General features: G+C 49.9%; 2 protein-coding genes across 2 annotated transcripts; both read right to left on the minus strand.

Annotated features, from left to right (window-relative positions):
* Positions 1-469: 469 nt before the first annotated feature.
* ESS2 (ess-2 splicing factor homolog) lies at positions 470-8360 on the minus strand. Its single transcript, XM_058816722.1, has 10 exons — positions 8189-8360; positions 7710-7878; positions 6936-7031; positions 6485-6651; positions 5691-5808; positions 5141-5274; positions 4888-4990; positions 3804-3913; positions 2801-2916; positions 470-2263 (listed from the first exon to the last, which is right to left on the minus strand). The coding sequence occupies exons 1-10, from the start codon at positions 8333-8335 to the stop codon at positions 1978-1980; spliced, it is 1446 nt and encodes a 481-aa protein (XP_058672705.1). The 5' UTR covers positions 8336-8360; the 3' UTR covers positions 470-1977.
* A 965-nt stretch (positions 8361-9325) lies between these two features.
* Positions 9326-11305, minus strand: GSC2 (goosecoid homeobox 2). The gene is made up of 3 exons (XM_058816966.1): positions 10996-11305; positions 9919-10166; positions 9326-9427 (listed from the first exon to the last, which is right to left on the minus strand). Exons 1-3 carry the CDS (start codon positions 11303-11305, stop codon positions 9326-9328), a joined length of 660 nt encoding a protein of 219 aa, XP_058672949.1.
* Positions 11306-15606: the final 4301 nt, after the last annotated feature.

The raw sequence follows: 15606 nt of genomic DNA on the forward strand, positions 1-15606 counted from the left end.
GAACTGCAGCAGGAAGCAGAAAACAGATATTACAGCAGGCATTAGAGGAACAGCCAATCTGAAGAGCACTCCAGCCCTTTCAACAGACCCAGTTTTACAGCATGTAACTGAAAATAAGTTCCATTTCCAACAAACATGTGAAGGGCCATCAGTGGCAGAATCAAGACTGTGATTTTAGTGTGGCTGTCCAGGTTATTTCACTTGAGGGCAAACACAAAACCAACACCATCCACAGAATATTTAATGCAATCTGCTTTTAAGCATGAACTGCACAATGTGGAGCTAACCACGCTCAGATATCACATTTCCCTATTATTCCAGCTGCTCCTTGGTATGAGCACAGCCAGTTTGAAATGCTGTGGCAGAGATGCCACATCCCACTCCTGATCCACGTGTCAGGAGTCCCATCTGCAGCCCCTCGAATGCTGCTCAGCCTTTCTGTGCATCCCACACTCAGAGGAGCTTCTGCACCCACCAATGGGCGGAATCCCACATTCCTGGTCTGCTCAGCGACCCGAACTGCAGAGCAGGGTCTGATCTCCTGCCTGTGCACCTAACAGAGAGGTCCTGTGCCTCGCTGGAGACAAGCACTTCACTATGAAATAAATAATGATTATTTGAAGTTATCTAAGAACTTGGTTCATATTTAGACAGTTCAGTCCTTAAAGAACAATTCTGAAAGCATGAAAACTTTAGCAAACACACTCCTTTTACATTCATTCATGCGTACCTGAAAATAACTTTTTTGCTTAAAGAAAAAACATAGCCTTCAAGTATTTCTGGTCTAAAAAGGTAACAATTACTAATTTTTGAGTCCTAGCAATGCCATGTTGATACATTTATTTTTACAAGGTGCACTATAAAAACTGAGTCTCTCAGAAGGGTTTTTCAAAGTCAGGGACACGAGTTTTGGAAGAGGCAGAGGAAACCACACAAAAGGAAGCTCTCCACCAAGACAAACACAGCACCCAATGCCCCAGACCTCAGAGAACACTGCAGACACTCCTCAAGTTGCTGGGTAAGACTTTCCATGGATGTTCCCTCAGGAAAACATCACCTGACTACAGCAACTGCCAACACTGCCAAGTGTTACACACACTGTCTTGTACTCAGGTGTGGTGCAAGAAATGAAAACATCTGGCTACACCTGCTTCCTCCTAAAGGGTGCCCAGTGCTTCTCCAGGCTGGATCACACCACACAAGGGCTCATCCACACACAAACATCAGCTCATGTGCAGCAACCACAGCACTGAGTGCAGCCTATGGATGGTTAAAATTGCTTTTCCTTTTTTTGGCCAATTATAAAAACTAAAGCCAAAAGTTCCAAAGAATGGGAGGAGAACACCAAACAAAAGCTCCACTAGGGCTATCAGAAGTATAATTTCTGTCCTTCAGAATGGCACTGCCATCCTGGTGGGTGACACAGGACTGTCTCTGGCCCCTGATTGTGATCATCAACTCTCTGGAGTCACACGCAGAGCAGCTACAAAACAAATCCCTTCCCTCTGCCAGCTGCAGAACAGGGCAAGCCCAAAACCTGCAGAAGTCTGAGCAAAAGCAGGAAGGCAAATCCCATTCTGCAAAGTGTAAGCAGTGGAGGAGGAAATGGGGTCCTCTTAAGGAATGCTGGTTTTAACAAGATCACCAAGTTAGTCAAACTTGTGAAGTGCATCAGTTTAAAGTTAAAGAGAATCTCTCTAAAATTCTGTGTCATGCCTCAGTATACACATAGTCGTGTCCCCTCTTCTGCAAACTCAAGTTTGACAAGCTGGAGCCAAGTCCAGTTCAGCCTTTAAGAAAGGCTGACCCCACTTAACAAACAGACATAGCTGTACAGAAATTAATTTAAATGCAAGCCCTCTTAAAAACAGAAATATATCTTTAAGAAATGATGTCCATTTTCCCAGTTTCCAGTATCCAGTCCACAGTTCACTGAGCACAGCCAGATCACCATCACCTTGGTGGTGATTGGAATGTTCAGAAGAATTCAGATGCCTTTCTTCTTTTGGGAAGCTGCAGCAAATTGTCCGTGATGGATGTGGTATCCTGAGATACTGGTGTCTGAGATACTGTCCTAGACTGTGGGGTGCTCTGGGGGGTTTGAGGCCCACTGGCTGGGGTCTTGTACCCAGGAGTTCCTGTGTGGGCTGGCGAGGGGGTGTAGCTGGCTCGCAGGGCTTTGTCCGTGTATTTACTTGCAGTCCTGTTTACAAGTCTTTGCAAAGCTGGTGACATTGCTGGGCTCAGTCCTTTTGGAGTAAGGCTGAAACAGAATAAACGGCTTTAAGAGATTTTACAGTAAAAAAATCTGCCTTTATCAGGAAAAGCAACATTGCCTCCCAACATGAGTTCCCCCAGAGTAGACCCACTGCCTGCAGGTAAATGCAGCCTATCTCTCTAGAGAAACAAGTGACAGAAAAACCTCAAACATCCCTCCCAAACCTGAGTGGCACTGCCTGACTTTTCCTTTGAGCCCATTCTGTCCTTCCTGTGACCCCCCCAAGCAACTCTTATCATGTCTCCTCTTTGCAATGAGGCAAGGCACTGATCCAGAGGCATCACTGGGTGGCTGTAGGGCAGAGCAGTAATGCTGACAAAGAGTGTCAGGAACAGCCACCAGCCAGCTTCCCTCAGGAATTAAGTTTTTTAGTTTCTGAATTTTTAATTTCTAAAAACTTTCAGTCCAAATGTACCTCTTCCTATCCTTCCTTACCATAACTCCTCCCTTTCTACATGTGCTGATTTACATCTCATCAGATAACAGCCACCCCCAGTTCTGCTGTCCAAACAGAAGTCTCACCTGGCCAGGTTTTCTGTCACTTTTCGAAGTGCCTCCTGCTTCTTTGCTCGGTTTTTAGCTGCCACTTCATTGGCCATCTTCAGTCCCAACCTCTCACGGCGTCCGGGCTCCAGGATCTAAAAATGTATCACACACAGCTCACTCAAGAGTGCTGAAAAAATGAGTCAAAGCACCTTCAAAGCTGGATTCCAATGCACAGGCATCTAAAGCAGGGAGAAGTGGGGTCAGCCCACACCTCTTTGCTGCTGTATAAAAGCCAGAGAGGACACAGAGACCTTCAACCTGCCTTAGCAAGTAACAAAAACTGTAAAACCAGTCCAGTCAAGGAAGCAGCCATTACCTCTGGCATTTCCTCCTGCTGTTTCTTCTACACAAACAATGTCACCTGTGTCTTGCCTGGCCTGTAGCCAGCCAGCGCTCAGCCATACACAGACATTGTTAAACAGCAGGAGAACCAGTCAAGGCCTTTGGAGTCTGACAAAACAGTGGCACATACAGCAAATTACACCCCTCTTAAACTAAGAGTCTCAGACATCTCACATTCAAAGACACCAGCAGGAGACAAGCAGCATGCAGGGTTAGGTGCCATTAGCAAAGCCAGAGTGTCTTTTCTACTCTCAACTGATACATCTGCCTCAGGCTGCAACAGCCAGAAGATAAAGACAGAGGGAAATGCTAAATTTCCACCTATCCACACATTAAAATCAGAAAAATTGAGCATGTCCTCAGCTTCTTCTGAAAGCTCCTCTGCCTGGGCCCACCCCCAAATGCAGAATCTCATTCTCCTGCCAGCCAGTGCTCCACCTCAGGTAGCTCCACCAAGATTTCATGTGGATCCATGCTCGCCTCCACCCTCCAAGCACAAACTAGATTATTAGTTTCAAGGACTGGGAACATCACCCAGAGATGTGTCACACTCCATGTTAATCTATTACTTACTCATTGCCTTTCCCTTCTTAGTTCTTCCCCCCCCAGAAAAGAATGTCATGCTGACATGAAATACCTTGAAAGCTGGGCCAGGTGTTCTGTCCACGTAAGGTCTTTCTGACCCTTCCAGACGTAAAGGGGTGCTTTCAATTTCACCCCATGTCATAAAAGGTGACTCATTCACACCTAAAACAAATTCAACAAGTTATGCCCATGCGAGACATTTGACTATTCATTCACAAAAAAAAAAAAAAAAAAAAAAAAAAAAAAAAAAAGAGAGAGAGAAGCAAAGCAAATTAGAAAATGCAGCAAATTCATCAAGAAAGGAGCCCCCTACACTGCAGAGGAAATCACACCACAACATGTGGTTCCCATTAAAAGGGACTGCCTGTAGCTGTGTCACCCTCTCAGTTACAACAACCAAGCACCACCCATTCCATGCCTTCATTTTTCCATTTGCTAACTTTTGATTAGTGACACTTTCATTTTTCCCTCTACAGTACTAGTCCTCCCCTCTGCTGCTGTATGGAAACTCCTTGGACACAGGAAACTCTTGAAAAGTCAGAAAACAGGCAGAGGATTTAAGGACATGTAATAGCCAAATGTTCCCTCCAATCATCTCAGGGGCAGCCTGCACCAAACACTGACTGCATTTTGTCTAACAGGTGTAGAATGGATTTTCCAGCCATTTAAGTCTCTGGCTGGAAAATCCCCATGCCCAGGGTTTGGAGAATGCATTTCCGATGGAGGAAGGAGGTGCCCCAAACGCCACCTGCAGGTTTCCCAGAGGGAAAGCCCCAGTTTGTTCAGGTTTTGGCATAACCACAAAAAGCACAGAGAAACAGCATGGCTGCTGCAGAACAGCTACAAATTCAGATACCACGTTTCAACTCGAAGAAAAATAATCAGTTTGTTCTAACTGAAAGTACCCCCCACACCTAGATGATTCCTGAGCAATGGCACAGCAACTTCAGAGCCTCTTGGTGCAGTGTGACTTCTACCAGTGTACTGGACCAGGATTTAAGCCCTGTATGCAGCTGGCTTACACAGCACGAGGTTATACTCCTCATCTACCCTGTAATGACACCCTAGTGTTGAACAGAGCATCAAAGTGCAGTAATACTCCTGTTAAAGCAGAAGAAATAAGAAAACCCTCTTACCTGGGGCAGGAGAGGGGGTAGCCACAAATCCATACCCATTCACTTTTGGAGAATCTTGGGGTATCAGTTCTTTCCCATCAGGTCCCACTTTGCCCTGTTTGTACTGAAATAAAAAAGACAATGTTGTTCATGTGGAGAAAGGTGAGAGTCAGCTGCATCCACACACACACACACACAGACACAATTCTGGGGGATGAACCACACCAGAGAGCAAAGCCTAACTAAATTTGAGTCAGAAGTAAAATTATCCAACCTGAGCATTGAGGGCTGCAGCTTGTTGGAGCTGTGATTTGCTCACAGCTTGGCTAAAAGGGTCCTTCACAAAACGTGTGTTTCGGTGCACAACTTCCCTGGGCTTCTTAAAAACTTCACTCTCATCAGGCACACCTAGAAAAGCAAAATGCCTTTTAAAAAAGAGCTCTTTGCTGCACTGGTTCACAGAAATTATCAACTGTACATTTACAGCCAAAAAAGAAAGTACATTTACAAAAATATGTATTTTTCTATAGCAACACAGACTAACAAGTCCAAGGAGGACTCTTTGAGCAGAAGCAAACAATTAATGAAGATGACAACAAGTGCTCATAAAGACAGGCCAGGAAAGAACTTTGGCTGCTGAAAACAAGTACTGCTGTAATACAGATGAGCTTTTCAATGGCAAATAGAACATGATCAAAGTTTGGAATCAGAGACCAAGAAAAAAAGAAAAAACAACTTTACAGAAGAAAAAGCACAGCATTGCCTGTAACAGCTGCTCAGTCACATACAGAAATGCTGTAAGCACTGAGGAGCCAATGCCTCACCTGTGGGATAATACATGAGGGTGTTTCGAGCTGTGTATTCCCAGGTATCCAGCCCAGCTTTCACATTCTCCAGAGCTTGCTGCTCAGCTGAAGGAAGTGCCAGGTTTTCATTTTGTCGCTGAAACGGCAATGGAAAAAAACTTTAAAATGTGAAAAAAAAAAGTCTGAAGCAGCCTCCTGCAATCTTTTATTCAGGCAAACACAACTTGGAGAGCTCAGTCACAAGCTCAGCCACCTGCCCTAGAACACTTTGCATAAGGTATGTAACAGACTGTGAGGGATAGTTGGGATAACAAAAATAACACTGCCTCAAGAAACAGCAGCAAACACCCACATGTCAGTGCCAAACTCCATGAAAGGGCACTGCATCCCACATCATCAGTGTGCCAGCTGCTCAGACTGACAAGGCAGGCCCAGAGCAGCACTTGGAGCTCCCCTGCAGGGGGCTGAGGAAGGCAGCACAGCCAGCCATGCTCATGCAGTTCTGTGCCTCAGCAGCTGAGTGGGTTACCACTGATAACAGAAACTGAAATAAGACAGACAAACAGCAAATAATGAGAGGCTGACGGACAAACAGCAGGAACTGTGCTCAGCTGCTCTCCCTGGTGTTGCTGCTTACAGAAGAGACAAGGCCTTGGCAACTAAGTCAGCACTGTTCTTTCTGTGTGACAGAAAAACAGGACTGCACAAGGAAGCCAAGAGCAGTCAGAGGACCCAGGGAGCTGAGCCTTAGCAGAAGCAGAGTGAAATGGTTTCCCTGCTGAGTCCCTGTGGCAGAGCAGAGCCATGCCTACCCGGGTGTACTCCTCCTCTGCACTGTACAGCCAGGCGTGCTTGACCTTCTCCTTCTCCTTGGCCACCTCCATGATCTGCTCAAAGGAGGCGTTGTCCTCGCTCGTGTGCTTGGCCAGGAACGTGTCCAGGCTGGGAAGAGCATCCTTATCATCCTTCTCTGCTTCTCCTACCAAGAGAAGGGAAGAAGCCTGAGGAAGGTTAATGCCTCCCTTTCCAGGGGAGCACTGTGTGTGCTCTTGACCTTCCTCCACAGACACACCAATAATTACCATCAACCTGGGTCAAAGCCATGGATCCACACAGAGTGGTGCAGTAATAAATCAGGTTTGGAACACATATAAACCCTTTTATGGCATTTATAGCAATTTATTTTAAAGGTGAAATGTACAAGTGGCCAGCTGCTGGTAGACAATTTATTTTTGGAAGAATTCAGCTAGATAATTCTCCTACCTTCCTCTGCAGTCTTGATGCCAGCTTTAGATTTATTTCCCACTGGAAGACCACCTGGATGCACTTCTGGGGTTTCAAACGTGGCTGGGGTAACATCTGCCACAAACAAAATAAAAATTCACCTGGTTACTGAAGCACACAACAGGATTAGCTCTAAGGATGATGTACCAAACAAGTCACAGAAGGCATATCAAGAGAATAAAAATTAAATAAAAAACTTGTGAAAAGAACTCCACAGTGCTCTGTTCAATTCTCTCAACCTCCAAACAAGATTTTGGCCTCATCTAAGACATTTTTCTCCTGCTGGGAGAAACCCCCAGGAGAGCCACAGCCCAGTATATGCTGTGGGAAGCTCTGATAACCACAAGCTTACCACACCTTTTGTCCCTGATACCCAAAAATCTCAAATGACTGTAGACACAACAAGAACCCATAAAACTACAAACTAAAATAAGGATTCAAAATATTAGGATTTCTCATAGTAGAGAGCACATAACATTCCCTAGGGAGCAGGAACTTGGCAAAAGATGCCTATAAGGAATGCTTATTAAAAGGCTGCTTTTCCCAAAACCCTTCCCTCAAGGAGTTTTTAGACACCATCAAAGAGAAATTCAGCATGAGCCACCAGACACTGGCTGCTGCCCAAACAGGTACACTTAGGTCTCATGCAATCTCAACCTTGAATCTATAAGATAAGCACTGCCTGCACAAAGTTAGATAAAGAGCAGCAATATCAGATACAATCCCCTCATGCCCCACAGAGCCAGTTCTTACAGGGTGCAGGTGTGTCCCTTGACGATTTGTTCAAGGAAGAGCCAAACTTGATAGCAATTTGTCTCATTTTCTCCAAGTCTCCATTTTCCTCAGCCTCCAGATAGTCCTTCTGTGCTCGCAGCTTCTCCACATCAGGAAAAAAGTCCCGCTGGATGATTTTCTCCAAGCTCTGCAAAGACAGAGACAGCTGCAGTGCCGCGCTGGGACACCCGGAGCGCCGGCCCAGCTCGGGGCGAGCGGTGCCAAGCCCGGGCAGGCCGGGCAGCCCCGGGCCGGTGGCAGAGCGCGGGCGGTGCCGCCTCAGGACGGGCGGGAGCCCGAGGGGCGGCCCCGGCGGGATTTCCACCCGCAGCCGCGGTTGCAGCGGGCACGGGCCGTCCCTTTCCCGCGGAGCCCCGCCGAGCCCAGCCGAGCTCCGCCGCGCTGGAAGCGCTCGGTCCAAGCACCGGCGGGCGGAGGCTCCCGGCCCACCGCCTTACCTCGATATAGGCCTCCTCATCCAGGATCTTCTTCGGATGCCTCGCGGCCGGCGACACCACCTCCTTCCCCGTCACGGCGACGGGGCCCGCGGCGGGAGCCGGCCCCAGAGCGGCGGGAGAGGCGGGGGGCACCGGCATCGCCTCCATGGCGTCGGAACCGCTCCGCTCCTGCTCCTCCTCCTCCGCCGCCGCCAACGCGACGGGCAGTGACGTCACATTCCCGCGCCGCAGGATCGGAATGCGCGCCCCGCCCCGGGAGGAGCGCGCGCGCCCCCTGTCGGTGTGGAGGAGCCGGGCGGGCCCGGGCCGTGACAGCGGCGGAGCCGGATCGGGAACCGGGGTGGGAATAGGGATGGGAACCGGGGTGGGAACAGAAATGGGAGCCGGGATGGGAGCCAGGATACAGACAGGATGGGAGGCGAGATGGGAACTGGGACGGGACACGGGATGGGCGCCGGGCGGGTCCCCCCACGCCCCCAGCTCCTCAGAAACGCTCGGGCTGCGGGGAGCGGACCCCGGCTGGCTGCCCCGCTGCCCGGGCACTTTTATTGATCTCGTTGCTTTCCAGCTCGCGGCTTCTCCTCGGCCCCGTCGGGAGCACGGACACGGCTCCTCGTGCCCGGGGCTGGCTGGCAGAGGGGTGGAGGCGAACCTGCCCGTGCCAGTCCTCTCAGCACAGCAGGGTCATCGCCTCTCCCCAGGGCTATGGGGGGAAACACGCGTTCCTTTGTTTTGAAACAAATCGCTTGTCCAGCGAGTTCAACCCCAAAAGCAACTTTAGATGCCGCTGAGATGCTGCAAACAGGAAACATTCATTTGCAGAATATTTTGTAAATCTACATCAATAAAACAAGCACAAATACTACGTGCACAGAGCAAAGACAAGAAGGGGAGTTTCTCTTTCTCTTAAAGCACACAGATTTAACACCGGTACAGCTCTGTGCCCTGCAGGTCCTGCCTGCTCAGTCATTTGCCATGTGAACTGGGTTTGGAAGAGGCATGTGGCAGTGCCATGTCTGCTTTTACCTGTCCTCCTCCTCCTGTGAACCACAGAGGTTCCTTTTGCTGCATCAGCCCCTCGGGTCACCCCTGAGCCTGCCAGCCCGGGCAGGGGGTGCTTGGTGCTGCCTGTGGGCACTAACAGCCCTCCTTGGGGGGCTGCTTGGCCTGCAGGGTCACCACCGAGGCAGTCGCCCTCTTCTGGTGTCGCCACTTCGCCCGACGATTTTTAAACCAAACCTGGAAAGTGCAGAACAGGAAAAGGGCTCTAGCATGTCAGGTGTTACTGGGAGGGGGACAGGCAGTGGCCCTCCTGGGCTGTAAGGTACTGTGATGGAAAGGCTTGATACAAAATGTAATCAGTGCCTCTGCTGCTGTCGTGCTCAAGTACATGTGAGGGGCACAAGGGAGCTGGGACAAGTTCAGAAGTCAGGCAGATCACTTAGGTAAAGGAATACACCCTTGGGTGCAGGGGATGAGCAGCAGAGCTGGGCATGTCTGTGGGTGATTCTGGGAGAGAGGCATCATGTGAGTGTGTGGGACTGGGTGCCAGCACAAATTAGCCCAGCTGAAATGGTTTATGTTCTTCCATTGCTCACCAGACTTAAACTCTCTTTTGTCCAACGCACAAGGACGGATTTTAAAACGAGGAAAAAAGACAGCACAATGCCCAGTGTGTGCTCCTGGGGGGCTGCAGGAACACACAAGCTCTGCCCTCAGCAGGATCTCACCTCCACGCGCTCCTCCTTGAGGTGGATGCGGTTTGCCAGGTGCTCGCGGGTCACCACGTCCGGGTACTGGTTCTGGTGGAACAGCGTCTCCAGCGCCTGCAGCTGCTCCTCGCTGAAGATGGTGCGGTGCCGGCGCGTGCGGCGCTGCAGCTGCTGCTGCAGGCCCTGCAGCTCTGCCTTCTCCTGGGAGCTCCTGCACGCCCTGAGCGCCGGCTGCAGGAGCCGCATGGGCCAGGGCAGCCGCGCATCTGCCAGGGGACAGGGACAGCAGCAGGGCTACAGGGGTGGGGCTCAAACACTCGCCATGCTCAAGGCAGCTCAGGCATCAGCTGTATCCCTGCTGCTGTTGGGAAGGTGGCAGCCGGGCACCTGGAGTGGGTGCCAAGCTGAGTGGTCACTGTGCAAGTGGAAGAAGAGCTTAGGGCATGACTCTGGGAGAAGGATGCACGTGGTGAGCACTGGCTGGGTTTTCTTTGTTTGCTTACCAGTTGCACTATGGCCAGCTCCAAAAAATAACTTCAAACTCACAGCCCAGCAAAGATCTGTGCTTTAGCCCTGACACAAGGGAATTCTGAACTTTCAGGATGCTCTCGAACTGCATTTTAAGGGTTTGCTATTTTTTATTTTCCACAGTAATTTTGCTAGATGTAGCCAAAACTCTTTTCCTTAAAGGATGGGTGAGATTCCCCAGGGCTGGTGATGTCAGGAAGCACAGGCACAGCTGTGCACGTGGGCAGCATGGCCATGGGGCCCCACACTCCACAGGGAGCCTACACCCCTAGAAGCATCATTCTCACAAGAGTTTCACACGAATCAGTAATATCCACTAACAGTCAGCACCCTCTGCTTTTCAAGCCCTGGTAGCATTTCAGGTGAAAGTTGCACTCTTAGGAGCCCTGCTAGGAACAGCTCAGATTGCTGGGCGTCGGCCCCAAGACCACTGTGCCAGATGCCATATTACCATTAACAGCCAGGTTTTCCCCTGCCCCCAGCACGGGCACCAGCCCTTCAGGGAGCCCCACACCTGAACCAAACCCAAACTCACCCAGCCCAGCACTCACCCAGCCCAGCACTCACCCAGCCACGCCGGCAGCTCCTGCAGGGAACGGGCACTTGTGTGAGAACAGCAGCAGCAGCTGCAGCCTGCGCCTTCCAGCTCTTCCTCCTCTTCCTCCTCCTCCTCCTCCTGCAGGGAGCTGGCTGGGATGGTCTCCAGCTCACAGGGCCTCTGGGGTGTGCAGTCCAGGATGCTCTGCAGGCACAGGGGCACCAAGACCTGGGGGCTCTTCTCCGAGGGGCTAGAGAGGATGTGCTCGATGCTGAACGGACGTGGCTTCTTCAGGCCTCTCCTGGCAGCCTCAGCCCCTGGCACTGGCTCTGCAGACATCCTGGGCCAGCAGGCAGCCCAGCTGGGGGGCCTTGCTCTCCCTTCACTGGCTCCCTAGCGGGGTTTTGCTAGGGAAAGGACAGCTCATGTGGCTTTTGAAATGGACTGGCAAAGCCATCCAGAACCATGGCTTTGTCTTGGCGTTTCAAGTGACTGTCATTCTCGCAGCTGAGTTTTTATTTTATACGCACACACACCCTTTTCCTCCCTCTGACCTAGCTGTGTTATGACTGAAGCCACTCTAAATATATATATATAGTGAGAGAGATATAATCCCTTTGGAAAGAAAACCGTAAACCCCCCTGCAAGTAAAATAAATTCTAACTAATCTTGGCAGCTTTGTGAAGGGTTAGTGTGGATCTAAGATTTAGCTAATCCCACAAAAATGACTGGAGAAGGAAATCTGATTTCTCCATCTCGGGTGTAGATTTGAGGTGGTTATGATCTCCATTGTGCTGCAGCTCCCATCCAAGGAAGGGGGAGGATGGCTGTTCCCAGCCCGGAAATGGACCAGAGGATTAACTCCTTAAAAGAAGCAAATTATCCCTTTCTCTGGCCAAATGAAAGCTTTCCCATCAAAAGAGAGCTGTCATATCATACAATATGAGAGAAGAGAGAGTTCAGCTTAATAAAAAATCATTTTTAATGACAGCACAGCCTTTGGCTTTGCCAGAATTCTCTGTGAAAGTTGATTTATTTTCTGCTGAAAGCAGAGAAATTGTATTTTCCCTCCTTCCCCTTTCCCCCATCTCTGCGGCCCTAATCACTGTAATAATGCAGATGCTTTGCATGTATCCAACATACTCTTTGTAAGGATTCAAAGCCCTTAATAAATTAGATTACAAACTGCTTGCAGCATCTCTGCACCACAGTTTAGTGGCATGGAACTATCTCCCATGCAGCTGAGCCGTGCTCTGTGTGGGGAAGGGAAGGGGAGGATTGTTGCTGCTGGTGCCTCTGTGTGCTCTCAGTGATGTCCCACAGCCATCCAGGCAGGAGTGTGGACTCAGTACCACAGCCAACTTTCCCACAGCCAGTTCAATTCCCAGCTCCTGCCCAGCCAGAGAAGCTGGGGAGAGGCCATGGCCAAGATTCAGGAGGGGAAGGGAAGCCTGGCTCTGCCCCTCCTGAGGACAAACAGCAAGGCCTGGCAGCTGCAACCCACAGGAGGAGAGAGAACATCTTGGATGCTGTGTTTGTAACTGACTGAGTAGCTGGGAATAAAATAGAGAAGGTGTGGCTGAGATCAGGTTGTTTAACAAAGTTTAAGCCCAAGCTCCCTCACCCTCAGTGCAGTTTAAGCCCAGGTGAGAAGCGAGGCCCTGGAGCTCACACCTGGTGTTTCCTTGAGTCCCACCCATGGTACCCCAGGGAGACACACGGGTGGGTGCTGTGAAACCCCTGCACACCAAAGACCCTGGACAGCCCAGCAATGCCTCCAGCACCCTGCAAAACCTACAGCCACTCCCCAGGAGAGCCCCTCTCAGCTCCCTTCTCCCCTCACCCCTGCTCACTGCCTGCCTTCCTCACCTGCAGGCCCCTCGGTGCTGGGAAGAGATGCCCCATAGCTGCTCTACTTGTGACTCACTTCAAACCAAACTGCTGCTTTTCCTTCCACCCCTTTATTTGCCTCTCCTTCAGCTGTTCCAATGGTGTAACTTGGGTTATAACTGAGCTCTGCAAATCTTTACATTTTTGGACAAAGGGACCTTTGTAGCTGCTCAGTCTGGACATGTTCACTGTGCCCTGCCAAGGTGTCAGTTCTCCAGAGAGGCACTGGGGATGCCCTCATCCCAGAGGTCACTGAAACTGCTCCCAGCTTTTATGCATGTACCCAAACACTGACACAAGGGGTGGATGTGGGGCAGGGTTCTGCTCCCCATTCTGTGCTGGTCCAGAGGGGCCACAGGGCCGGTGAGCTGGGATGTGCCATGGGCAGGGGCAGGATCTGACCAGCTCTGTTCAGATGCCTGAAGAGGATTAATTCTCCTTCCCCATCCTTAACAAAGGATGCCTTTCCCTGGGCATCCTGTCCCAGCCCTGCCTTCCCACCACACATGCACTTAGCCTATTAGGATCTCTGCTGATTGCTTTCTTTCATTCCTCCCATACCTTTCACTACAGAAAATGGACTGGTAATACTTCTTTTATCAAAGAATTATGGGATTTAGGACCCAGATTGTACAAAGAGACTTTTGATAGCCGCTGGTAATCAAATCCCAATCGGCAGACACTTCTCTGCACCCTGTTACCAGAGGGGAATAAAGGAAAGGGATTTCTGATGTGCTGTTTACCGAGCCTCTGGGAGATAGGATCACTGGGCTATTTCATATTAGAAAAGGAAAGGAAAATAAAACAAGAAAGAAAAAACATGCAGACAAGAGAGGACAATACAGATATAGATAAAAAGAAAAGAAACAGGTTCTTATAATTTTCTTATTGGTTAAGGAGATTCCAAAGCCATTATAGAGGATTAGCAAAAAGGTTAATCTGCTTTAGCTGTTCACTTGTCAAAAGTGAATTTATAGGGTTTGAAAATCCTTCCTATGGTGAAACAAGAAAAAAATCCCCCTTTCCCTCCTCTGCCCCTCCCTCCTGCAGGCAGCACAAGGTGATGGGAACACTGGAAACCCTACAGCATGGCAGCACCCTCCTCTGCCTTGCCTGTGTGCTGGCACCTGTGGGAGCTCTCGTTGGGCAGCACTTCTCCCCACTCCCTATCACCAGTGTGGGGTGGCTGTGATGCTGAGGAAATGGAGCATCAGATCTGAGGGATGTAACCATCCTCCTGCACTCTGCCTTACCTGGGACAAATCCTGGGCTCTTTCACTCATTGGTATTGACAGCAGTCAGGGCAAACCCGGACCCCTGGCTGGATTTGGGCTTCCGGGCTGGTTTCTAAAGCAGAACAGAGATGGAGGCTGCTCACAAATGTTGCCAAAAACAACAGTCTGGGGGCTTTCCTTCCTCGAGGGAAGTGCTCAGCCCGGGATCCACATCTCAGTACCCTCCTGGCCAGCCAGGGGAGCCACTGGCACATGCCAGCTCAGCTCTGCTTTCCTGGGCTGCCCGTGCCACGACTCATCCAAGCAAAGGATGCACATCACTCACTCCAAACCACTGTGAGAAACAACCCGGGGTAAAAACAATCCTTCAAGATCAAAAACAAAAAGCATTTTCTGTGTAGCTGAAATTCAGTGGGATGTGCTAGTCAGGTGTTAAAACTATGTTTAATAAAAAACCAGAAGTCGTAAAATCATTGGATGGTTAGGATTGAAAGGGGCTTTTGAAGATGATCTTAAGATTGTGCCAATTAAAATTGTTCAACCCTGTGCCAGCAAAGATTAAGAGCTCCAATAAACTCATTTTGATTTGACGATAATTACAATAAACATGTCTCTCTCCCCAAAGGCCATTTTATTCCATGGAAGAAGTGGGATCTCTCCACTGGGTAGTAGTGTTATTAGTGGTACTGCTAGTGGATGGTGTCAGTGGTGGTGGCTGGTTATCAGAGATGGTGTCCGTGATGGAGCACCTGGGGTGCCAAACCTCCTGTTCCGCAATGAACCACGATGGGATCAGACAACTGCTTCACCCTGGAGTGTCGCAGACATTTCTCCACAGAAATCCTTTTCTTTCATATTTCTGTGTCTTCGGGAGCCAGAGGCCCCCGAAGAGAAGGTAAACAATTATTATCAGCTGCTGTGGAATGCAATAGGATTCACCTTGATTGGCTCATTTTCTATGTTTATAATTAAGGGCCAATCATCAGTGCAAGCCAGGGGACTGAGTCCCTGGACACAACTTTGTTGTGGATTCTTTTCTATCTATTCTTAGCTTAGCTAGCTGCTCTGCAAACCTCTCTCTATATTCTTTTTAGTATAATTATAATGTATTATATCATATATTAATAAATTCAGCCTTCTGATCAAGATACAAGATTCACCGTCTCTCTCTCACCAGCAGCGGCCCACTCAGGTCGCTGTAATACTGGAGCATTCCAGTTGGCATTTCAGAGATCCTACACCGCCTCGTGCTGCCCAAATCCCTCTGTGCTCGGCAGGCAGCACCCGGGTTTCGGAAGTTCTGGGTTGTCTCGCTTTTCCCCGACTACAGAAACAGTTTGGGATGATGATGCCTCGTAACTCCTGCCTTGGAGCCGGCGCGGGTCCCGGCCGGGGTGAAGGAAGGAAGGAATGAGGGAAGCACGGCGGGTCCCGGCCGGGGTGAAGGAATGAGGGAAGCACGGCGGGTCCCGGGCAGGGTGAGGGAAGCACGGCGGGTCCCGGGCGGCGCTGCGG

This window comes from Ammospiza caudacuta, chromosome 18 (assembly GCF_027887145.1).
Source record: "Ammospiza caudacuta isolate bAmmCau1 chromosome 18, bAmmCau1.pri, whole genome shotgun sequence".
In the NCBI taxonomy this organism is placed as follows: Eukaryota; Metazoa; Chordata; class Aves; order Passeriformes; family Passerellidae; genus Ammospiza; species Ammospiza caudacuta.